Source organism: Sus scrofa, chromosome 3 (assembly GCF_000003025.6).
Source record: "Sus scrofa isolate TJ Tabasco breed Duroc chromosome 3, Sscrofa11.1, whole genome shotgun sequence".
NCBI lineage: Eukaryota > Metazoa > Chordata > Mammalia > Artiodactyla > Suidae > Sus > Sus scrofa.
In genome coordinates, this window is record NC_010445.4 from 8406965 (window position 1) to 8430501 (window position 23537).

The 23537-nt window shown below is 51.7% G+C and overlaps 1 protein-coding gene across 5 annotated transcripts; it reads left to right on the forward strand.

Annotated features, from left to right (window-relative positions):
* NYAP1 (neuronal tyrosine phosphorylated phosphoinositide-3-kinase adaptor 1) lies at positions 1734 to 11535 on the forward strand. 5 transcript variants are annotated; one of them, XM_013995448.2, is made up of 8 exons: positions 1883 to 2098; positions 2469 to 2599; positions 3133 to 3284; positions 4784 to 5133; positions 5587 to 7104; positions 7924 to 8142; positions 8336 to 8445; positions 8942 to 11534. In XM_013995448.2, exons 3-8 carry the CDS (start codon positions 3217 to 3219, stop codon positions 9197 to 9199), a joined length of 2523 nt encoding a protein of 840 aa, XP_013850902.1. In that variant the 5' UTR covers positions 1883 to 2098; positions 2469 to 2599; positions 3133 to 3216; the 3' UTR covers positions 9200 to 11534. The 5 variants fall into 5 exon arrangements, with proteins under 5 accessions (XP_005661966.1, XP_013850902.1, XP_013850904.1 ...); XM_005661909.3 differs by lacking the exons at positions 1883 to 2098; positions 2469 to 2599 and adding an exon at positions 1734 to 1862; XM_013995450.2 differs by having other exon boundaries at positions 1883 to 2599; positions 7927 to 8142; positions 8942 to 11535.

Consider the following 23537-nt stretch of genomic DNA (forward strand, 5'->3'; position numbering starts at 1 on the left):
ACCCCATCCCTTCCTCACCACAGAGAATCCACACACACTCATAAAGGACCTACTATGTGCTTGGCATGAAAAAATAAACCTCCAGCTGCCATTTTCTCTTTTTTGGTCCCCCAAGCAACATTCTGAGAGGAACTGTTTTAGCAAAAGCAGTGTCTAATGACCACATCTGCCTTCATTCCCAGGTTCAGAAGGAAACGGAGTCTAATTGATTTTGGTCATATGGAACTCTTTTCAAACATATTAAAATTCTTCGTATTTGTCTACTCCACACAATTATCTCATGAATTTTCAAAACAGCCCTGGGCACAGTTGGGGTGGGTTTTGCTCCAGTGTTTCTCCTAAGGAAACTGAGGTTCACAGGCATTGGGTTATTTGCCCAAGGCCTCAGCGCTAGCATTTGATGGCATTGAGACCAGCTCTGGGCTGGCTGGCTGACACATCCTTCCTTCCTCAGCTTTAGCTCATGGAAATTTTTAACCACTCGTTAGGGTTAGGCAAACACAAGACAATGCAAAAACCCTTGCCCCCAGTTTATATATATTTTTTCTTTATCTCTGTTAAAACGAACCTGCACTCCTCTCTCTCTCCCTTCTTGGCAGCAAAGGCTACCATAGCCAGAGCCTGAGGCCTCCCAAGCGGTGGGGTCCAGGAAGCAGCCTCCCACACAAAACCCCCACCCCCACCCCAGACTCTCTCCCCTCTGGCGATGTTCAGAACGCAGCCCCGCTGCTCCGCCCCCAGATCCTCCTTCCTTCGGCGCTGACTCGCTACCAACTATTCAAACTTAGCTTTGGACCCTCCCCTTTCCACCAACTCAGACACTCCTGCGTACCTACAGTCCTAGGGGCATTTTGGTCTCCGTATTCTAAATACTTGTAGAATGAATAAATAAAGTTTATTCACATTAAGGTGTGAATGTGAAAGGACTGTTACGTATTTTAAGGTTACCTCTCCCACGGGCGTATATAGTCGCCTCTAAACATACGGAGCCATTTACAATTTACGAAGCTCTTTGTATTCATTATTTTGCGGAGTCAAAGGTTACTGGGAGGATGACTTGGGCCGTGGGGGCGGGCCGCCAAAAGACTTTGAGCCCAGGCGGTGAATCAAGGTCTGGACGCCTGGGAAGCAGGGGGCAGAAGCAACAAGCACCAAGCGAGCCAGCTCCGGTGCCCTCCCTGTACCTGGGGGGGCGTCTGGAAGATGGGGCGCGGCCATGGGAGCACGCCCTCTGCTGGACAAAGATGTGGATGGTCCGGCTCCCGACTCTCAGAGCCCCTCGGCCCCGGAAACCGGCCCCCCCTGCCGGCCTCGCCGCCTCACTGCACCCAGAGCCCCGCAGCCGCAGCCTCGCCCCGGCCGGACGCGGGGGGCGCACCCGGGGAGCGCCGGGCGCACGCGGTACGCGCGTGGGTGCATCCCCGGGCCGCCGGTGGGGGGCGTCGCTGAGCGCTGCGCCCCGCCTCGCTCCGCCGGGGCCTTGGACACCAAAGCCAGCACGGCCCGGTCGGGCAGGGGGCGAGGGACGGCGAGGAGCGGACGCCCCAAAGCGGGGGCGGGCTGGCGCCGGGTCCCTCGCACCCCGCGACCTTTCTCCGAGTGCCCCCGCGGGCTCCGCTGGCCCGGTGCCGCCCACCCCAGCCTAGCGGCGCAGCGCGGCGCAGCCGCTCCCGCTCCGTCCTTGGAGGGTGTGGAAGGGTGGGTTTGGGGCCGGGGGCGGGTCTGGGGGCGGACCCGGAGGCGGGGCTGTCTCTGCGGCAGGGCCCTGTTCGGCTCCCCCCCGGTCTCTCTCTGTCTCTCCTCCTCCCTCCTCCTGCTCCGGGCGGAGCCCGGCATGGGGGGGCCGGCGCCCGACAGGCCAGGTACGGTGATGTTGAAATTGGGGAGGCTTGGTGCGGGGAGGTGGGATGGGGGGACAAGGGGTAGGGAGGATTGGCGGGGCGAGAGACGGAGAAACCCAGGGTAGCAGGACAAGGAGAAGGGGAGGGGTGCCCGGGAACCTGGGGCCCTTGGATGGAGAGGGGGATGAAGCCGGCCAGGTTTGGAGCAAACAGGGAAGGGAGAGGACGGCAGTGAGCAGGGGCGCCTTGGAGGAGAGGTGAGGCTGAAAGCGCAGAGGAGAGTGTGTTTGGGGGAAGGGAAACCAGAGCAGGTATGGAGGCCGCAGCTCAGAAGGTAGCTATGGGGCCAGACTGGAGACCCCTGGGTGGGATGGAGGGGCGGGGACTGGGGGAGGGAAGCCGGGAGCCTCCCAGGTCCTGAAAGAGGAAGAAGGTGATTTGGGCCATCAGCGAGGGAGGCGGAGACCACCGCTAAAAGGCCGGGGTGCAGGAATAGGGGTGGACCGAAGCCCGGGCCCAGGCGAAGGACTGGAGAGGGGGACGGGGGACGGCAGGGCAGGGAATGGAGATACAGGGATGGGTGGTCTTCCAGATGCCCAACTCACAGTGCCCCCACCCTTTCTCCAGCATCCCCGCCCTGCCCTCATGACACCCCCCAGCCGCAGGCCCCAAGAGGGGGTGGGGAGTCTGACTCTTCCCCCTTCCCCAGCGGGGTGCAGTGTAGGCAAGTAGGCCCTGGCATAACTCCTTGTCTATAGGTACGTCCAGTTCTCTGCAGCTGATCTGTGTGGGTCTGGAGGTCTGTGTGTGCTGTGGGTGTGTCGGGGTGTTTATGTCTGTATGTCTGGCTGTTCCTAGGTTGTGTTTACCTAGCCAATCTCTGTGTCTGGTCCTCTGTTTGTAGATATGGGTCTGTGACCTGGTGGTGTGTGTGTCTGAATGTGTGTTTGTGTAGCTGCCGGGTTGCTGTACGTTTGTGGGGCCTGTCTATGTGGTAGATCAAGATGTATTTACAGGATGGGATTCTGTGTCAGTCTGATCTCTCCAGAGTGTGTATTTGTGGCTCTGAACACCTTTGTCAGGGTGTGTGACTCTGTGTATACATGTCTGTCCATGTCTGTTTGTCTGTGGGTCCTGGAGGCGGTGTTGGGTTTTCTGAGCCTCCATCTGTTTTCCTTTCTCTGAGGACCCGAGTCACATCTCTGCTCCTTTTCTTCCCCCCCCCCTCATTCATTCCTGGCCCCCACCCACCCCACATCTTTCTTTTCTTCCTTTCCATCCCCCCCCCAAGTGGATCCGGGACCCAGGGAGGGCCGCCCCCCGGGCCTGGTGGCGCTGAGCAGGGCCCCCCAGCCCCCACCTCCTGCCCCGCGACATGAACCTCCTCTACCGAAAAACCAAGCTGGAGTGGAGGCAGCACAAGGAAGAGGAGGCCAAGAGGAGGTAAGGCTGCAGTCCCAGATTGCACCCTGCCTGTCCCACCTTGGCTTCTTCCCTGGCTGGACCACATCCTTCTGCCCTTCCTGAGTCCAACAGCCTGGTCATCAGTCCAGTCTCTGAGTCTGTGCTCAGTACAGAAGACCTGGAATTGCACACGCCCTGTCCCTGCCCTGCTCCTGGCTTCTGGCTTCAGCCCCTGCCCTGGCCTCTTTGGCAGCTTCCAGCTCAGGGGCACCTGTCACCTCCTCCCCATCCTCGGAGGCCCAAGTCACTCCTTCCTGACTCACCTCTGGCCTGTAATCTCCTCCCCTCTGTCAGTGTGGGGCTGGCTCCTGGTTCCCCTGTCACCTGACCTTGGAAGGGGCAGGCCCTGCTGCCCTCCTGGTCCAGGGACAGGGTCATTTGAGGGGCACCAGAGAAGATCCATTTGGCCCCCTTCCTGTGACAGGGCTGTGTGTGTATGGAGGCTAACAGAAGAGCCAGGGCCAGGGCCCCTCCCTGCTTGCCCCCTCCCTTGACCCTTTCCCCGGCCCTGGGGCCTGGCCTCTCCCCTCTTGCTCCCTTCTCTTCTTCACTCCCCTTGATGGCACAGCCTCTTGGAGCCTGAGTCAGAACCACCTCCCTGCTCCCTTCTCCCTCAAAACTGTGGAGTTTAATTCTTGTTGTTAATTAGATTAATCAGAGCTATCACTGCAGTGATCTCTCCCTAATGAAGGGTTAGTAGACAGGGCCTTAATACGAGCCCACCCCACAGCAGCTCTCCCCTCTTCCCTGCCAGCTGCCCCCCTTTCCTTCACACAGAAGCTCATGGACAGTGAAAGGGAGTGGGGGTGAGTCTGGGAGGGTGACAGAGAAGACAGCCCCGAGGGAGAGAGAGAGAGGGAAAGAAAGAAAGAAAGAACGGAAGGATGGAAGGAAGAAAGAAAAAAGGAAGGAAGAAAGAAGGGAAGGAAGAAAGGATATGAGAGAAAAGGATCAGTGGCAGGGGGGCTGCTCTGATGATGCGGTGCAGCTGGGGTCTGGGAAGGAGGCGCGGTGGGGTGTGGGAGCGTAGGCCGCAGTAGCTGGACACAAGGGGAGGCCAGAGGCCAGGTGTGGGCCAGCGTGAGAGTGAGAAGCAGCAGAGCTGTGGTGGCAGGTGCATGTGCCAGGCGGGGCTGTGCCGCCTGGGTTTGCATCTCCACGTATGAAGCGGTCCGCACGTCTGTGTGCCGGAGCTGCCCAGGCTGGGATCGGCCACCTCCAGTGATGCCGCTCTGAGCACAGGCTCACCCCTTCTCTCATCCCTGCCCTCAATTTCCTGGCCTTTTTTTTTAAAGCCTAGGGATTCCGGCTGAAGCTTCTACATTAATGCTTTGGACCTTTGGGCTCCCCCCGTCCCCACCCAGCCTCCTTCCTCCTCTCTGGGGGGCCACAGGGTTGCAAACCCCTCTTAGGATGGAAGAAAGGGAGGCCCAGGCCTCAGGCCCGACCTCTGCTCCATCTGGGCCTTCTCTCCTCAGCTCCAGTAAGGAGGTGGCTCCCTCAGGCCCGGCAGGGCCCGGGGCTGGCCCAGGGCCCGGGGTGCGAGTGCGGGACATCGCCTCTCTGCGCCGCTCCCTCAGGATGGGCTTCATGACGATGCCCGCCTCCCAGGAGCACACCCCCCACCCCTGCCGGAGCGCCATGGCCCCACGCTCCCTCTCCTGCCACTCGGTGGGCAGCATGGACAGTGTGGGGGGCGGGCCTGGGGGCGGCGGTGGGGGCCTCACGGAGGACAGCCGAAGACCCCCGGCCAAGCCCCGGAGACACCCCAGCACCAAGCTCAGCATGGTGGGGTCGGGGGCAGAGATGCCCCCCAGCAAGAAAGCAGGTGAGACACCCGTGTCCCTCCCCAGGGGGAGCTGGGAGGATCCATTCCAGGCCAAGGGAGGCCTGCCTGGAGGGTTCATTCAGGGAAGAACCAAGGAAGTGGAAGGTTCCATTCTCAGAGGGAGTGGGGGGTCCTTTTTGGAAGGGCCTGAGATGAACCATCCAAGGGCAGGGGAAGCTCCTTGAAAAGTTCATTCTTGGAAAATGGGTGGCCTCGGAGGGCCTGGCGGGTGGGAGAGAATTTAAGGTAGGAGCTGCAGATTCTGGGGAGCTCATTAGGACTGGAGGCTCACTGGTAGGAAAAGAAGCCACTAGGGCTGCAAGTTGAGAGCTGTGGGGAAAATAAAGCGGCAGAAATGTCCTTGCAAATGAGTCAAGAGGTCAACCATGAGTCTCCCCATTTCCTTTCCCGACTACGACCCCGGTTTCTTTTTCTCTTTCACGTCCCGCCCAGGCTCACAGAAGCCGACCCCAGAGGGCCGCGAGTCCAGCCGGAAGGTTCCACCACAGAAGCCCAGGCGGAGCCCCAACACCCAGCTCTCTGTCTCCTTCGATGAGTCCTGTCCCCCAGCCCCATCTCCTCGAGGGGGGAACCTGCCCCTTCAGCGCCTCAGTCGGGGGTCCTGCGTAGCTGGGGACCCTGAGGTGGGTGCCCAGGAAGAAGAGCCTGTGTACATTGAGATGGTGGGGGATGTCTTCAGGGGAGGAGGGCGAAGTGGAGGGGGCCTGACTGGGCCCCCTCTTGGGGGTGGGGGCCCGACCCCTCCGGCTGGTGCCGACTCGGACTCGGAAGAGAGCGAGGCCATATATGAGGAGATGAAGTACCCGCTGCCCGAGGAGGCAGGGGAAGGCCGGGCCAATGGGGCCCCTCCACTGACGGCAACCTCCACGCCACACCAGCCTCACGCCCTTCAGCCTCACACCCACCGCCGTCCAGCTTCTGCCCTCCCCAGCCGGAGGGACGGGACGCCCACCAAGACCACCCCTTGTGAAATCCCCCCGCCCTTCCCCAACCTCCTCCAGCACCGACCTCCACTCCTGGCCTTCCCCCAAGCCAAGTCTGCTTCCCGAACCCCTGGCGATGGGGTCTCGAGGCTACCAGTCCTCTGCCACTCCAAGGAGCCAGCCGGCTCCACCCCAGCTCCCCAAGTGCCTGCCCGGGAGCGGGAGACGCCTCCCCCACCGCCTCCGCCTCCCGCTGCCAACCTGCTGCTGCTGGGACCCTCGGGCCGAGCCCGGAGCCACTCGACCCCGTTGCCACCCCAGGGCTCTGGCCAGCCCCGGGGGGAGCGGGAGCTCCCCAATTCCCACAGCATGATCTGCCCCAAGGCAGCAGGGGTGCCGGCAGCCCCTCCTGCCGCGGCTGCCTTGCTTCCCGGACCCCCCAAGGACAAGGCCGTGTCTTACACCATGGTGTACTCAGCAGTCAAGGTGACCACGCACTCTGTCCTGCCAGCTGGGCCGCCCCTTGGTGCTGGGGAGCCAAAGACGGAGAAAGAAATCTCAGTCCTCCACGGGATGCTGTGCACCAGCTCGAGGCCCCCCGTGCCCGGGAAGTCCAGCCCCCACAGCGGGGCCATGGGCGCAGCAGCTGGGGTTCTCCATCACCGCGCCTGCCTGGCTTCCCCACACAGCCTTCCGGACCCAACTGCAGGCCCCCTGACCCCCCTCTGGACCTACCCAGCTGCAGCAGCTGGGCTCAAGAGACCCCCTGCCTATGAGAGCCTCAAGGCTGGGGGGGTGCTGAATAAGGGCTGTGGAATAGGGGCGCCATCTCCCATGGTCAAGATCCAGCTGCAGGAGCAAGGGACCGACGGGGGGGCCTTTGCCAGCATCTCCTGTGCCCACGTCATCGCCAGCACGGGAACACCAGAGGAGGAAGAAGAAGAGATGGGTGCCTCGACATTTGGGGCAGGCTGGGCTCTGCAGAGGAAGGTCCTGTATGGAGGGAGGAAGGCAAAAGAGCTGGACAGTGAGTGAGGAGTGCGGAAAGGGGAGGGGGACCAGGGATGTCTGTGATTTGGGGGAGGTGCTGAAGGGGTTACTTGGAAGCCATAACCCATTGTCCTGAACTGGGAACTTCATTGGGAGAGCAGAGGGATGGGGGCCCCATGTGTGTGCTGGATGGGCAGGAAGATCTGGGAGGGGGACAGGGTAGAATCAGGCCCCAAGAGCAGCCTCCTCCTCCTGCCCTGTCCCACTCGACTCCCTGCCCCTCCCTTTGCTGGGCTGCAGGGGTGTGTTTGTGAGTGTGCGCACACTAGGAGCTAAACACAGCTGCCTCCCAGCTGTTACCATGGCAACCCATCCAGACAGGAGGGAGAGGAGAGGAGAGGGAGGCCCCTACCGTTGCTTGGCAACGCAATGCTCTGCCAGGCCTCCTCTCAGAGATGAGCTTAGCTCACATGCAGCCCTTCCCCCAATGCCCCCCACCCCAGGATTTGGGATTTTTCTCCTTCCTGGGGAACAGCACCCCTGGTCTCTGTTCAGTGTTAATTCTGGCCCTGTCTAGGGCTGGAGGGGCTCTAACGGCAAAGCTGAGGTAGGGGAGATCCCTCTGAACAGGGAAAAGGGTTTGGCAGCAGTAAATAGGACTCTTAGCCCAGGAGTGGTGCCAGGACTGGAGTCCCTCCTGTGTGTGTATGTGTTGGGGGAGCGTGAAGCAGGGGCCCTCCCTTCCCTGCTGTTACCCGAGGTTACTTCTGGTCCACCCAGGCCACGGTGGGTGTAGCTGGGGGGACGGCAAGTCCCTTTCCACTGTACAGACTCTGAACTCTCCTTGTCACCCCAGCAGCAGTTGGGGACAATGCCCGGGCCTGGAATGGCAGTGCCGAGGGTCCAAGCAAGGTGGAGCGTGAGGACAGAGGCCCTGTGACATCAGGGATCCCAGTGAGGAGCCAGGGGGCAGAGGGCCTGCTGGCCAGGATCCACCACGGAGGAGACCGAGGAGGGAACCGCACGGCGCTGCCCATACCCTGCCAGACCTTCCCCGCCTGCCACCGCAATGGAGGTGACACTGTCTGCATAGCCGGGTGCACAGATGGGGCGGGTTGGGGGGAATATATCCTAATACCAGGTCTCCATCCCCTTTCCTCCTCTGATGAGTGGCGGGGAGGGGGCAGCCTGGCAGGGGCTGTCCTCAAGGAACTGGGGGAGGGGAACCCGGAGGTCTCGTCTTCTCACCCCTCATTCTTTGGCCTCAGACTTCACGGGAGGCTACCGCCTGGGGCGCTCCGCCTCCACCTCAGGAGTCCGGCAGGCCGCGCTCCACACTCCCCGGCCCTGCAGCCAGCCCAGGGATGCCCTGAGCCAGGTGAGGAGGGAGATGGGGTTGGGCTTTTTATTCGTGAAGGAGCAGGTAGGGAAGAAGGCCCGGGTGTGGAAGAATGGGAAGAGTTCAGGCCGGGACCGCCGTGTAAGGAGTGGGGCGTGGAGATCCTGGGAAGAGGCTGCTTAAGATGGGTAGCCTGGCAGGGCCGTCACTGGCCGACGTGCGCCTTTGTGCGTTTAGAAAAAGACATCCCCTCTGGATGAAAAAAAAAAAAAAAAAAAAAAAAACCGCACCCTACTGGGAAGCCAGTGTTTAAAAGGCGCCCCTTCCTGGGGTGAAACAGGCCCTGCCTGCACCAGGGTGCGGAGTGGGGGTGGGGGAGAGGACGAGGCCTTGGCGGCCGGCAGGCGAGGCCTTGCTTCTGGGCGATGCCCCGGTCTCGGAGGTGGGGACAGGGCCTGGTGTCTCTGAGGTCCTTGACCCCCACCCCTGTATTCCTTCCTCCCCCGTCGGGCCGGCGGCGGGAGGAAGGCCACAGACCCACCCTGCGCTGCCGCTGCCGCTGCCCCTGCCGCCCCAGCCCGCCCGCGAGCGCGACGGCAAGCTGCTGGAGGTGATCGAGCGCAAGCGCTGCGTGTGCAAGGAGATCAAGGCGCGCCACCGCCCGGACCGCGGCCTCTGCAAGCAGGAGAGCATGCCCATCCTCCCCAGCTGGCGGCGCGGGCCCGAGCCCCGCAAGTCCGGCACCCCGCCCTGCCGCCGGCAGCACACCGTCCTCTGGGACACTGCCATCTGAGGAGGGCGGGGGGCTGGGGCACCCGAACTGGGGTCGGGGCGGGGGTGCCTGGGCTCTCCCCGGGAGACTTGCCTTGAAAGAGGGGCGCTTGAAAGACCAGGTGAGAGAGAGCCAGGGAGAACCCCTCCCTCCACCCTACCCCCCCCCCGAGATGGGGGGGGTCTGCCAGGCCCACCGCGTTTGGGGCGCCAAGCGGCACCCCCAGAAATTTGGGGGAGGGTCTGCTTGAGGTCGGCAGTGAGGCCCTTCTCTGCTCTCCCCACTGAGCAAAGTGGACCCCTCCTCTTGAAAGGGCAAAGGGCAAAGGCCAAGCCGGAGGCCAGCATGGGGGAGGAGGGAAGGGTTAGGGAGGAAGAAGGGGGCGGGTCAGTGACCGGGACTAGAGAGTGAGAGATAGAGGGACTCTTAGAGAGTGGGGACTGGGGGAGGTGGTATTTATTTTGTTATTTATTTTAGTCCGGAAGGCAATTCTGGGCCCTTCTGACCTACTCCTGCACAGGGAGCGGGGAATGGCAGGCAAGTAAAGGGAACCAAGTTGGCACTCTCCCCGGTGCCTAAAGCGCCGCCCCCCACCCCGCATCCATGCCAGTCTCAAAGCTGGGGACTGGTCTGGCGTGGGGAGTGCAGCAGAAGAGAGGGGCTCCGGTGAGCTGAGGGTCAGAGGACTCATTTACAGTATTTACAAGTCGCCAGTATTTGGTAGTGAGCGTGGCCTGCTCTGAAACAGGCATCTTACTTAGCTGGGGGGTGAGGGTCTAGCACCAGGGATGGGTGGGGTGATGGGGAAGGAGGGAAATTTTAGCGGGTGGGGGGCGGGCAGGGTATTTATTTAAATTAAAAAAAAAAAACAGAAGAGATGTCAGGAATTTTTTTTTAATTCCTTTCTTTTCAGAATAATATATTAAAAGACTAACGATCCTAGAGCTGGCTTCTTATATTTCAGTGTGTGTGCTGCCTTTCTTACACCTGTTTCGTTCTCCCTCTTGCCCTTGGTTGGTGGGAGTTGGAGGTGGTACAGGGAGGGTTACTATGACAAGTGAAAGGGAGAGGTGAAATTGGAGGTAAGTCTTTAGGAATGCCACCATGCAGTGACTCAGCAAGCACTCACTGAGCATCTGATGACATGTGCGTGGCCATGCACCAGTGCACAATGAACATTCAGACTGCAGCCTGTCCTCAAGCAGCTTATAGTCTGTTCAGGGAGATGAGCTCGACACAAGGCAGTGCTCCAGGAGTGAGAGAGGGAAAGGGCTGGACTCATCTGACAAGGCTTCCTGGACAGTGAGCCTCAAAGTACAGGTAAGGTTTGGATGAGCAGAGGGAGAAGGGCAAGTCCCAAGCTCACAGTGTGATTATCTGCCGGGATGGGGTGGGGGCAGCATCTGTGTTTAAATAATGCAGAGGGCAGTGAGTCAACCTTGATGAAGCTGGTTCACAAAGACAGGCCTCAAAGCAAGATGCTGGTCTTCAAGAATGAATCCAGGGAGGAGGATAAAAAGAGTGTCTGGGAGAATGGGGGGGCAAGGGACAGTTTGCAAGATACAGCTGAAGAAAACATCCTGTGGATGGGGATGAAGGATGTGAATGGGGCATCTGAGAAGCTCAAGGTTGGAGCTCAAGTGATGGAGGAAGTAATCAGCTTGACAAAGCATGGAAAGTGGAGTTGAGAGGGGCTTTGAGGGAAGAATGTTGACTCTGAAGCAATGATGAATACTCGGGGTGAACGATTTGTTATCAGCTAGACCAGAGATTCAAAAAATGTAAGAGACAACACCAGAGGTGTTTTTAAATGGTAGGTATGAAGGACATTTTTAAAGCATTAATAGCTTTGAAATTATTTTCACGCACATTAGAGACGTTATAATCAGGACATCAGGCTATTTGTTATTTCATGGCCATTATTGCACGAGATAAGGCTAAATTTATTTTTAATGAGTTGGTTTAAAGAAAAATAGTAAATAATAGTATAGGTGGTATAGAGAATATGAAAAATTATGACAATGGTATGAGAATTTTTGAAATTTAGTAGATACCAATTTAGAGATGAAATGATGATGGTTTGGGAGAGACAACCAGGAGTCATCACGATAAAACTGGTACACAAGGCCAAGAATGAGCTTCATAAGAGAGGGTGTGGACAGAGATAAGAGTTAAGTGTAATAAAATCCACTAACTAATTTAAATAAATAAATAAAGTAAAAAAAGTTAAGAACAAGGAATAGCTTTTCAATGTTTTACTTATTTTTTAAAAATTGAGCTATAATTGACATATAACACTGTAGGTGCACAGCATGATTTGATATATGTATATATTGTGAAATGATCACCCCAATAAGTTAACATCCATCACCACAAATAGTTAAATTTTTTTTTTTTTTGTGATGAGAACTTTTAAAATCTACTTTCTCTTAGCCACTTTCAAACATGCAATCCAGTATTGTTTTTGTTTGTCTGTTTCTTTTTTTTTTTTTTTTCTTTTTACGGCCGCACCTGCGGCATATGGAGGTTCCCAGGCTAGGGGTCCAATCAGAGCTACAGCTGCCGGCCTACACCACAGCCACAGCAATGAGGGATCCGAGCCACACCTGCGACCTACACCGCAGCTTACAGCAACACCGGATCCTCAACCCACTGAGCAAGGGCAGGGATCGAACCCGCAACCTCATGGTTCCTAGTCACATTCGTTAACTACTGTGCCACGACGGGAACTCCACGATCCAGTATTGTTAACTATAGTTACCATGCTATACCTCCCCAGGACGTAGTAATTTAACTGCAAGTTTGTACCATCTGACTACCTTCCCCCATTTTCCCCCACCTCTGGCAACCACCATTCTGTTCTCTGTAACTATGAGATTGGCGAATTTGGTTTCCTTGTCTTTCTTTTTCTTTCTTTTTTTTCAGGCTCCACATTAAGTGAGATCATACAGTATTTATCTTTCTCTCTCTGACTTATTTAGCATCGTACCTTCAAGGTCCATCTATGTTGTCAAAAGTGGCAGGATTTCCAACAGCTTTTTAATAACTAGTTAGAAAATTAACAAGAGGAAATACTTCGTTTATAAGAGTGACAAGAATCATAAAATATCTAGGAGTAACATTTAACAAGAAATGTACAGGACCTACCTTCGGTTAATCAATAAAACTAAAGTCCTTTGAGTTACTCAACCAAGGAAGACTTGACTAAGCAGAGTGATAACTAGTTCTTAGGTAAGGAGTCCATAAGCTAAGAGATGTAAATTTCCTCCAAATTCAACTTCATCTCTAAATCCCAAAAGGATAATTTGGGAAACTTGATAAAATAATTCAAAAATTTCATCCAGAATGATAATGAGAAAAACCAGAACATTCTGAAACCTATAAGTAACGGAGGTGCCTGGCCTACTAAATACTGAAAGTTGAAAAGAAAGCACAGTAATCTGGGATTGGCACAGGACGGGCAACATCATCAGAAGAGAGTCCAGGAATAGCAGCAAATGCACCTGGGAATTTAGCTGCACCTGGGATAAAGATGGCACATGCGTGGTGGGGAAAAAGATCATTTGATAATTGTTTCTTGAACAATTAGCCAGTCAAGGAAGCGTGTGGGTAGCTAGATTTCTAGTTCATTCATTACACCAAACGATTTAAATGTAAAAACAAAACATTAAAAGGGAAAAGTAGGTGAACATTCTTAGAATCTTGGAGGGGAGGAGGTCCTTCTAAAGTGACATGAAAGTCAGAAACAAACCAAAAAGGTTTACATTTGATCCCATTCGGAGCTAATACTTATATACGGAAAAGTCAAACTATAAGCATTAAACTAGGAAAATATTTCTAACACACATGAAAAGATTGATACAGTATATATAAGAAAGATTTATGAGTTGATAAGAAAAAAAAGCAACCCAAACAAATGTGAACAAAGGATGCGAATAAACAATTCACCAGAGAAACAGAAATTACTAACAAATGTGTTCAACCTTAACAATAAGTAATGCAAAATAATGCAATAATAAAATACTTTTCACCTATCTGACAAAACAAAAAAAATTATAGCATCAACCTGGCAAGTATGTGCAGAAAACAGGTGCTCATTGTGTAAGTGCAAATTAATACAGTCCTTCTGGAGGTCAAAATATTTATTAAAATTTTAAATGTGCATGGTTTTGACTCAGAAATTCCATTTCCAGGAATTTAGCCTACGGAAATAGTTACACAAGTGTGCAAAGCTAGATGCACAAAGGTGCTAATGGCAGCATTGTTTGAAATAATGAAAAACTGGAAACAACCCTAAAGTCCACTGGAATGGCACTGACTACATAATTTATGGTAACAATGGAAAAATGAAGCTGTTAAATAGAATGAGAAGATATAGGAGTTCCCACAGTGGCTCAGCAGTAACAAACCCAACTAGTATCCATGAGGATGCAGGTTCAATCCCTGGCCTTGCTCAGTGGGTTAAGGATCCAGCGTTGCTGTGAGCTGTGCTGTAGGTCACAGATTCCAATCTGGCATTGCTATGGCTGTGGTGAAGGCCGGCTGTAGTTCCGATTCGATCCCTAGCTTGGGAACTCCCATATGCTGTGGATGTGGCCCTAAAAAGACAGAAAAAAAAATGCAGAAGATATAGATGTTCTAAATCCAAGAAGCAGTTCACAACAAATTAATAAGTGAATAAAGCAACGTGCAAAAGAGTACAGAGAAAGCCCCCCCCCCTTTTTTGGTCATTTCTTGGGCTGCTCCCTTGGCATATGGAGGTTCCCAGGTTAGGGGTCTAATCGGAGCTGTAGCCGTCCACCTACACCAGAGCCACAGCAATGCGGGATCTGAACCGTGTCCGCAACCTACACCATAGCTCACGGCAATGCCGGATCCTTAACCCACTTAGCAAGGCCGGGGATTGAACCCACAACCTCATGGTTCCTAGTCGGATTTGTTAACCACTGAGCCACAATGGGAACTCCAGCACATTTTTAGAAAAATTCATAAATGCCTACAGGTCAAAAGGAAATACACAAAATAGTTGATGGTGATGATTTTGAGGTTGAGGAGAGAGGGGACTTAATTTTATCTAAAAAAAAAAAAAAACAAAAAAAACAAAAACAAAAAAAACAAAACAGTAAGCATTCCCTCATGACACAGCAGGTTAAAGATCTAGGGTTGTCACTCCTGTGCCTCAGGTCGCTGCTGTGGGACAGGTTCGATCCCTGGTCTAGGAACTTCCACATGCCTTGGGCACAGCCAAATAAGTAAATAAATAAAAATAAAAAATAGGAGTTCCCGTCGTGGCGCAGTGGTTAACAAATCCAACTAGGAACCATGAGGTTGCGGGTTCGATCCCTGCCTTCGCTCAGTGGGTTAACAATCCGGCATTGCCGTGAGCTGTGGTGTAGGTCGCAGACGCAGCTCGGATCCCACGCTGCTGTGGCTCTGGCATAGGCAGGGGCTACAGCTCTGATTCGACCCCTAGCCTGGGAACCTCCATATGCTGCGGGAGTGGCCCAAGAAATGGCAAAAAGACAACAAAAACAACAACAACAACAAATAGTAAATTTACATTGCTTGGAATTTTATGTGTATGTCTTCATTGTGAAATCAGAAAAATAGATATTTATGATTTTTACAAAAGAAGTAAAGTGTTCAAGGAGAATGAAGATGGGGCAGGGGTCATGCTGAGTGACAAGCAGAGGCAAGCTCTTGGTGCCAGGTACTGGGGAGCTGGCATATGTGGGTTCAAATTTGAGATCAGCACTTAGAGCTGTTTCTCACTTTATCTATAAAATGGGACTGAAACAACCTCAATGTCCATTGACAGAGGAGTGGATTAAGAAGATGTGGTACAATGTTCATTGCAGCACCCTTTGCAATAGCCAAGACATGGAAACAACCTAAATGTCCATCGACAGAAGAGTGGATCAAGAAGATGTGGTACATATATGCAATGGAATATTACTTAGCCACTAAAAGGAAAGAAATAAGGGCATTTTTAGCAACATGGATGGACCTAGAAATTATCATGCTAAGTGAAGTCAGCCGTACAATGAGACACCAACATCAAATGCTTTCACTGACATGTGGAATCTGAAAAAAGGACAGACTAAACTTCTTTGGAGAACAGATGCTGACTCACAGACATTGAAAAACATATGGTCTCTGTAGGAGACAGTTTGGGGGGTGGGGGATGTGCTTGGGTTGTGGGATGGAAATCCTGTGAAATTGGATTGTGATGATCATTATACAACTACAGATCTGATGAATTCATTGAGTAATAAAAAAAAAAGATGTGATAGATATACACAGTGGACTATCACTCAGCCATTGAAAGAAATAACGGCATTTGCGGCAACATGGATGGATCTAGAAATTATCATGATAAGTGAAGTCAGACAGTGAGATACCAACATCAAATGCTATCACTTACATGCGGAGCCTAAGAAAAAAGGACAGGAGTTCCCATTGTGGTGCAGTGGTTAACGAATCCGACTAGGAACCATGAGGTTGTGGATTCGATCCCTGCCTCACTGAGTGGGTTAAGGATTCGGTGTTGCTGTGAACTGTGGTGTAGGTCGCAGACAGATCCTGCATTGCTGTGGCTCTGGCGTAGGCCAGCGTCTATAGCTCCAATGGGACCCCTAGGCTGAGAACCTCCATATGCCGCAGGTGCAGTCCAAGAAAAGACAAAAATAAATAAATAAAATAAAATAAAATAAAATAAAGGACACAATGAACTTCTTTGCATAACAGTACTGACTCACAGACTTCGAAAAACTTATGGTTTCCAAATGAGAAAGATTAGGGGGTAGGATGGGGGTTTGGGATGGAAATGCCATAAAATTGGGTTGTGATGATCATACAACTATAAATGTAATAAAATTCATTAGTAATTTTAAAAGAAGAGCAACAATAATAATGGGATTGGTATTAAAGCAGCTACTTTCTAAACCTATTTGTTCCCTCGATAAAATTTTCAACTATTGGAAGCACAAATTTTTAAAAACATGGGGCTGATTAGAGGGTTCTTGCGGACACTGACTCAGATAATGCAATGCCTCCTTTGAGGCTGAAGAGAGACGGGTAGGGATAGAGACAGACAGGGAGATGAGAACCTCAGCAAGGCTGGTGTGAGAGGCAGGAGTAGACAGTCAGGGTAGGAGGGGCTCAGACAAAGGCAGGGGTTGGGGGCTGCCCTGAGCCAGGCCTACACAGCCCTTCTAGATGCACAAGATCAGAGGCTGCAGAGAGTTAGAAGTTGAAAGAACTTAAGTAGTGCTGTAACTATAAACCTCACACGGGGGCTGGAGGGATGAGCGTCCCCTGGGAAGTCAGTCTGGGCGCAGCCTTGCCACCTGGGACTCCACATCCCTTCCTGGGGACACTAAGGCACTTCCAGCGCTGACTTTCCACCTTTTGAAACCCCAGCAAAGCAGGGAACTCTAGGGCAGCACAGCCAGAGGTGAGAGGGTCCTGGAGCATTCAAGTTAAGAAGGAGACAGGAGCTGCGTAGGGGAGAGCTTCTGGGAGGGAAGGAATGCTTTCCAGCCAGAGGGGAGAGAAAAGACCTTGAAAATAACATCCTGCCTTATCTTTCATGGCCCATTCTGCCCACTGAGATATTTCAGCTCCAAAGAGAGATTTCTATCAAAGATTATTAAGATCATGTCAAAAAGACTCAGGAGCAAACTTGAAGAGGCTCCCAATGGCCAAAGGACGGGATAATTGGAGCATCAAGAAGGATAAGAACGGCAACGGACTGAGAAACAAACATGGTTAAATTCATGATGACCAGAAAATTGCTCACCTTTGGAGGATGCCAGAGAATCAACTCATTATTTTGAAAACTGGTAAGAAAAGGGGAAAATCGAGTACCTGTCTACCTTTATCAGATGGCCGAGGAAGGGAAGCTTTTCTTTATAGGACGCTTCCAGTTAATAAATGAAGATAGAATTTTAGAATTGGAGCATTACCCCCAAGTAATGGATCCAGGTACTGGACGTCACCAGCAGCTCACAGCACATGCGACCGTATAAGAGACAACCAGGCGTTATATGCCTCCCGATGGAAGAATGCACCACCACCTATGACGTGTTCTTGCCTTCCACCCCCCCAGTCGAATCCAGGAGAATAAGCAAGCCTCTAGATGCCTTTACCAATTACTGGAAATACAGAGGAGAGGGGAACACTTGAACCACGGAGGATGCAATCAGCAAAATCGGTACTGTGGGAAACACCTCCAGGCAAACCGCCTGGATTCTTCCACAGATACATCTCCAGGGAAGAAAATGAGATGGAAAAAGAACCTGCAGATTAAAAGAGACTAAAAAGGACTCTCGCCCATTGCAATTGATGGGCCTTATGTGGATCCTGATTCAGTTACATTTAAAAAACAAACAAACAAAAAAAACAGAGAGTTCCCGTTGTGGTGCAGTGGAAACAAATCTGACTAGGAACCATGAGGTTGTGGGTTTGATCCCTGGCCTTGCTCAGTGGGTTAGGGATCCAGCGTGGTCGTGGGCTGTGGTGTAGGTTGCAGATGAGGCTCAGATCCCAAGTTGCTGTGGCTGTGGTGTAGGCTGGTGGCTACAGCTCCGATTAGACCCCTGGCCTAGGAAGCTCCATATGCTGAGGGTGCAGCCCTAAAAAGAGACAAAAGACAAAACCAAAAACCAAAAACCAAAAACCTAACTTCTTGCATTTATGAGACAATTGTGAGTATGACCACTGACTGGATATTTGATGATATTAAGTAAGGGATTATTATTCATTTGTGAGGTGTGATAATGTATTGTGGTTGTGTATTTTTGAGTCCTTAAACAGACAGTACTGAAATGTTAATGGGATAAATTATATGAGGTCTGGGATTGCTTCAAAATAAAAATGAAAGGTGTTCCCGTCGTGGCTCAGTGGTTTACAAAAAGAATCGACTGGGAACCATGAGGTTGCGGATTCGATCCTTGGCCTTGCTCAGTGGGTTAAGGATCCAGCGTTGCCGTGAGCTGTGGTGTAGGTTGCAGACGCGGCTCGGGTCCTGCCTTGCTGTAGCTCTGGTGTAGGCCGGTGGCTACAGCTCAGATTCAACCCCTAGTCTGGGAACCTCCATATGCTGCAGGAGAGGCCCTAGAGAAGGCAAAAAGACAAAAATAAATACATAAATAAATAAAAATGAAAGGGAGAAAGTGCATGGGGGGATTGGGGGTGGGGGCAGATGAAACAAGAACAATCAAGTTGATCATTGTTGAGGTCAGTTGAATATTTTGTCTCCGCTTGGGTCTGTTTGAAATTTTCCACAATAAAAAGTGTTGTCTTTTTGGTAGGTTTTTTTGCTTTTTGTCTTTTTGACTTTTCTAGGGCCTCACTCTTTTTTTTTTTTTTTTTTTTAAAGTCAATGAGATGAGTCAAAAATCTTCCTCCTTTGGAAAAAAAATGAGGGTTGGGAGCAAACAATCTAGGAAGCCCCTCCCAGATCACACTCCCTCTCTAATTAAAAACAATCTTTTATTTTTACAAAGCAATATAGATGCATTGTAGAAAGTCATCAAGTACTGGAAAGAAAAAATAAACACCATGTTTCCAGCATGCAGAGATTATTACCATTTCACAGCATACATATAACATTACAGGACTTTTCCTATGCATATATATGTTTTCTTAACAAAATGAGATTCTCTTGCACATGCTGTTTTGAAAGTTGCTTTTCTCTGTTAATGGTCTCCACTTCCCCATGTCAGTAGATTTTCATCTTATCTAATATTCAGGCTGTATATATATTTCCCTAACTGTGCCCCAAAGTGTCCCAGTATCTTAGTCATTGTGGGCTGCCACAACAAGATACCATTGACCAGGTGGCTTCAACAGCAGACATTTAGTTCTCACAGCTTTGGAGGCCAGGAAGTCCAGGATCAATTCCGCACCTGGGGAGAGGCCTCTTCCTGGCTTGCAGCCAGCCAGCCGCCTTCTTACTGTGTCTTCAGTGGTGGACAGAGGGCCTCTGGTCTTGCTCCTGAGAGGACACTAATCCCTTTAAGGATTAGGGTCCCACCCTCATGACCTCATCCAAACCTAATCACCTCTCAAAGGTCTCCTAAATGCTATCACATTAGGGCTTCAATTTAGGATTTTCATTTCGGCTGTATCCAGAAGTCGCACTGCATCTGGGGGTGGGGGGGGTATTTCTTTGTCTCCTCTAATTTGACACATTGTCTTTGCTTCCCTTATTCCCAGTAACTCTGCCTTGAGGAAGAGCCTGAGCAGGTTGTCCTGTAAAATGCTGCACTCTGTGCACTTGCTCGTTGCTTCCGCAAAGTGCCTCTGAAGTTTACAGGCACAATCAGAGCCTCCTGGCACCTGCTATTCAGACCTAGGTACCCCTAAATAGATGCACCTTCAGGGGGTAGCCTGTTCTGAGGGTCCAGCTTCCATTGCTCTGCTGCCACCTCCAAACTGCCCTCCGGGATGAGTGAGTGAGGAGCATGTTGGCTGGGGGCTCATCGGTGCCACCCACTGGCCTCTGCCACCACCGCAGGGCAGTCTTTCGTCACCGAAAGATGGCGGGGCGCCAGAAACCACAAACCGGAGACACCAGAGATGGTGTTGCCGCCATTTAAAAAAGTTTCCACTGACCAAGTGGTGACCTTACACTGATTGTGTTTGACATTCAGCCCAGGGGTGGGTGGGACGGTGAGATGTACACATTCCAGAAATTTCAGAGTCATGAGGGGAAACTTTGTGGAAAAATTAGAAAACCAGAGGGAAATTTTTAAATATGTATATATTATTTATTTCCCTGCCCATTCAGATCTAAAGTCATTTTGTTTGTTTAGTAACATAAAATGCATTCTTGCCTTTGGGTGATAAAACTGTCAGGGTTGGTCTACTTAGAGATATGGAAATCTAAAGAACAGAGAACACGTCCCCACTCCATTTGGGGGTTGGGCCCAGGTGAGTGGAACGGCCTACAGGGAAAAGCTCCCCTGCCTCCTTTTTCTTCCTTCCTTTCCCACCTAGCAGGTACTGAGGCAAGAGAAAGAAGCCCACTCCTAATAAGAACTTCTTCAAGAGGCAAAGCCATTCGCTGGGGTGGGAAGGGCTGCTGACCACAGAACAGACCTGAGGGAGAGTCAGCTTCTAGAATTCCCTCTTGGGGTGGGGGCAGCAGGTGTCTACCTCTTTCCCAGGAAGAGAGATAGGCGGCTGCCCACCCAAACCTTGCCACTCTTGATCACTGTTCTGAAAGAGGCCTGCCCTGCCCTCCCTTCCTGTGATGGAGGGAGGACTCCCCTTCCTTTGCCTTTCTGAGGAAGAGGTAGGGGAGCAGGCTTTGGGAGAAGGGGCATTGCCCCTGTCCACCAAGAGGCCACTGCTCTTCACACTTTGGAAGGAGAGACCACTTGGGTTTTACAGTGTGTGCAGTGGGGAGGGTACAAGAGGACCGCAGAGAGGCCAGCCATCGCTCCCGGAGGTGCAGAGGAAGAAAAAGTGTAAACCACCAGATGGGTGCAGGGAGAGGATGTACAGGGCGCATCATGGGGGTATCCTGCCCAGGAGGCAAGCAGAAGCTGCCCCTCCCAGAAGGGTGAATGGGATGAGCTCAGGTGGCCAGAAAAGTGACCGAGGAATGCTCGGCACCCTGGGAGGGTCCCGGGGACAAGAGTCCCTGACTCTAGTGGTACTGCAGCCTAAAAGGAGACTCTACCACCCAGGGGAATGTGCTAATGGGTAGCTAGAGCCTGGTTCTCAACTGGGCGATTTTGTCCCCCAGGGGACATCTGGCAATATTATTGGTTGTCACAACTGAGAATGAAGTTTCTCCTGCATCTAGCAGGTAGAGGCCAGAGTTGCTGCTAAACATCCTACAATGCACAGGACAGTCCCCGCACCAGCACCTGGGATGGAACCCGCACCATAGCAGTGACCCAAGCCACAGCAGTGACAACACCAGATCTGTAACCCACTGAGCCACAATGGGAACTCCTCCAAGACTTGTTTCTAATTCAGATTGGGTGGGGGTGAGGAATTACACAAAACCTTCCTTCAGTTCTAACTTTATCACTTGCTAACTCTTTAAGGTTATATTTTCTGTTAACAAGTGGTTATTGACCCCTGATGCATGCACAATGAAAACAGCTCTGAAATCACTTTTTTTTTTTTTTTTTTTTTTTTTTGCTGTACCCAGTGGAAGTTCCTGGGCTAGGGATGGAATCCTAGCTGCAGCTTCAACCTACGCCACAGCTGCAGCAATGTGGGATCCTTAACCTGCTGCGCTGGGCCAGGGATCAAACCCATGCCTCAGCAATGAATGGAGCTGCTGCAAGACATGCCGGGTCCTTAACCCACTGCTCCACAGCGAGAACTCCACATTTCTATTTTTTTAGATCAGTTTTATTGACGCATACTTGACAGATAATAAAATGAACCCATTTCAAGCCTTCAGTTGGATGAGTTCAGACAGCTCTATATGCCTGCATCCACCAGTTTAAAAAGAATAACAAATATGTTTAGATTTATGGAGTAAAGATGGGAAATGTGGGCTTTGAAGTCCATCAGACATCAGTTCAAATCCCAGATCTGCCATCCACTAAGCCTGTTTTCTGGTGAGTAGAAGTGGATTAATGATAATCACCAAAGGGGTTATCCTGAGGATTAAACTGACACACTTGAAGCATTTAGCACAGAGCCTGCCTGGCACATGGAAAAGTGCTTCAGCAGTGCTCACGATCATCGTGCTCATTCCCATTCTCACAATTTCATGACACACTTGGCTACCGGAGTCCTTTTTTTCCTGCATCTGTAAGTTGTGCCAGAGTGATCACACCTTTTCCAAGATGACAGTAACCGTATACACATGTGATTCCCCACTCCTATGTCCACCCTCTCTCCCAGGTTCCAGAAGAACAGGACAGTTTCCCGCCCTGGTTATCCTCCCCTGAAAGCGTGTGTCCTGTCTCAGGCTGCCCAGCTCAACGGCATCACATCCAGTCTCCAGAGACGCTTGCTTCCTCACCCTTTCACACACACCACACACCCTTTATTCATTAGGATATCAATGCTTCCAAAGAGATCCAAACAACAGTGGTTTAACCTAAATGCTCACATAAGCATCTAGACATAAGCAGTTCATAGCAGAACTGGAGGCTCCAAGGTGTCCGGGGGGGCCAGGCTCTTCCTCTTTCTATTTGCCTGCCCTGCATTCCAAGGGTGTTGCCTTTGTTCCGCAAGGTCTGAGAGGCTTACTTCCAGGTTCACCTTGCCTGCAGCAGGAGGGTGCTTGTTTACAATTCAACAGGCACTGCATTTAATCTGCACACCACCTGAGAGGCAGTGGTTTTATTAGATTGAACCATATATATTTGCCTTTTGGGGGGGGTCAAATGTGGTAGAACATTGGCAATTCTGTATACTTCAATCCCATACTATCTCTGCTTTACAGATTAGGATCCTGATGCACAGAGCAGTCAAGTAACTTGCCTAAAGTCACACAGCAAGTGAATGGCAGAGAAGAGCCTCCAATTCAAAGCTTCCCTGGAAGCGGGCCCTATGGAAACTTCTTCAGTGAGTAAGGTTTAGTTCCTCTGCCGCCATATGCTTATAACCTATGGGAGTTATATGGGAGTTGCCGTCATATGGCTCAGCAGAAACAAATCTGACTAGGATCCATAAGGAAGCAGGTTTGATCCCTGGCTTCGCTCAATGGGTTAAGGAGTCAGCACTGCCATGAGTGGTGGTGTAGGTCGCAGATGCGGCTCAGATCCCCCATTACTGTGGCTGTGGTGTAGGCTGGCAGCTGTAGCTCCAATTCGACCCCTAGCCTGGGACCCTTCATATGCTGTGGGTGCGGCCCTAAAAAAGAAACAGAATGTCATATGAACATGGGCAAGCTAAACAGCTACTCAAGAGAGAAACAGCAGCTATGTCAGAATGTCACAAGGCCATTTATGATTTTTCTTTTTTTCCAAAATGAGTGGTAAGACAAGACATTCTTTCTCTGGTTTTTAAGGAGAAAGATCAATGGCTGCAGACTCGTGTGGCCGGGAAGGCTCCCAGGAAAGAGGGTCTTCAGCTGAGTCTTAAAAGCAGAGTGTCAGTTCCACGGTGGGGGTAGAAGTGCCATTTAGCGATAATACCCTAATCTGTGCAACTGAACAAAATTTGAGATGTTACCTACGAAGACTCGGGTTTCTGTCCTTACTCGGTTGTGCAGGCACTCGGGGGGGAGCTCCAGGAGCGCATGCTTGTGGATTTCTTCCTATTGTATCTCTTCACGTTTCTCACCTGTGTATGTGCATCTTCATTTGTCATTCCATATCTCGTTTTGTGTCTTAGCATTTGTTTCTCTCTCTCCCTTCCTTCCTCTCCTTATTTT

Coding starts and splice junctions, on each gene's coding strand:
- NYAP1 (XM_005661909.3), top strand. CDS start 3,217: ATGAACCTCCTCTACCGAAAAACCAAGCTGGAGTGGAGGCAGCACAAG. Junction 8,143..8,335: donor CGCCTGCCACCGCAATGGAG/GTGACACTGTCT, acceptor CTTTGGCCTCAG/ACTTCACGGGAGGCTACCGC. Junction 8,446..8,941: donor CCAGGGATGCCCTGAGCCAG/GTGAGGAGGGAG, acceptor GGAAGGCCACAG/ACCCACCCTGCGCTGCCGCT.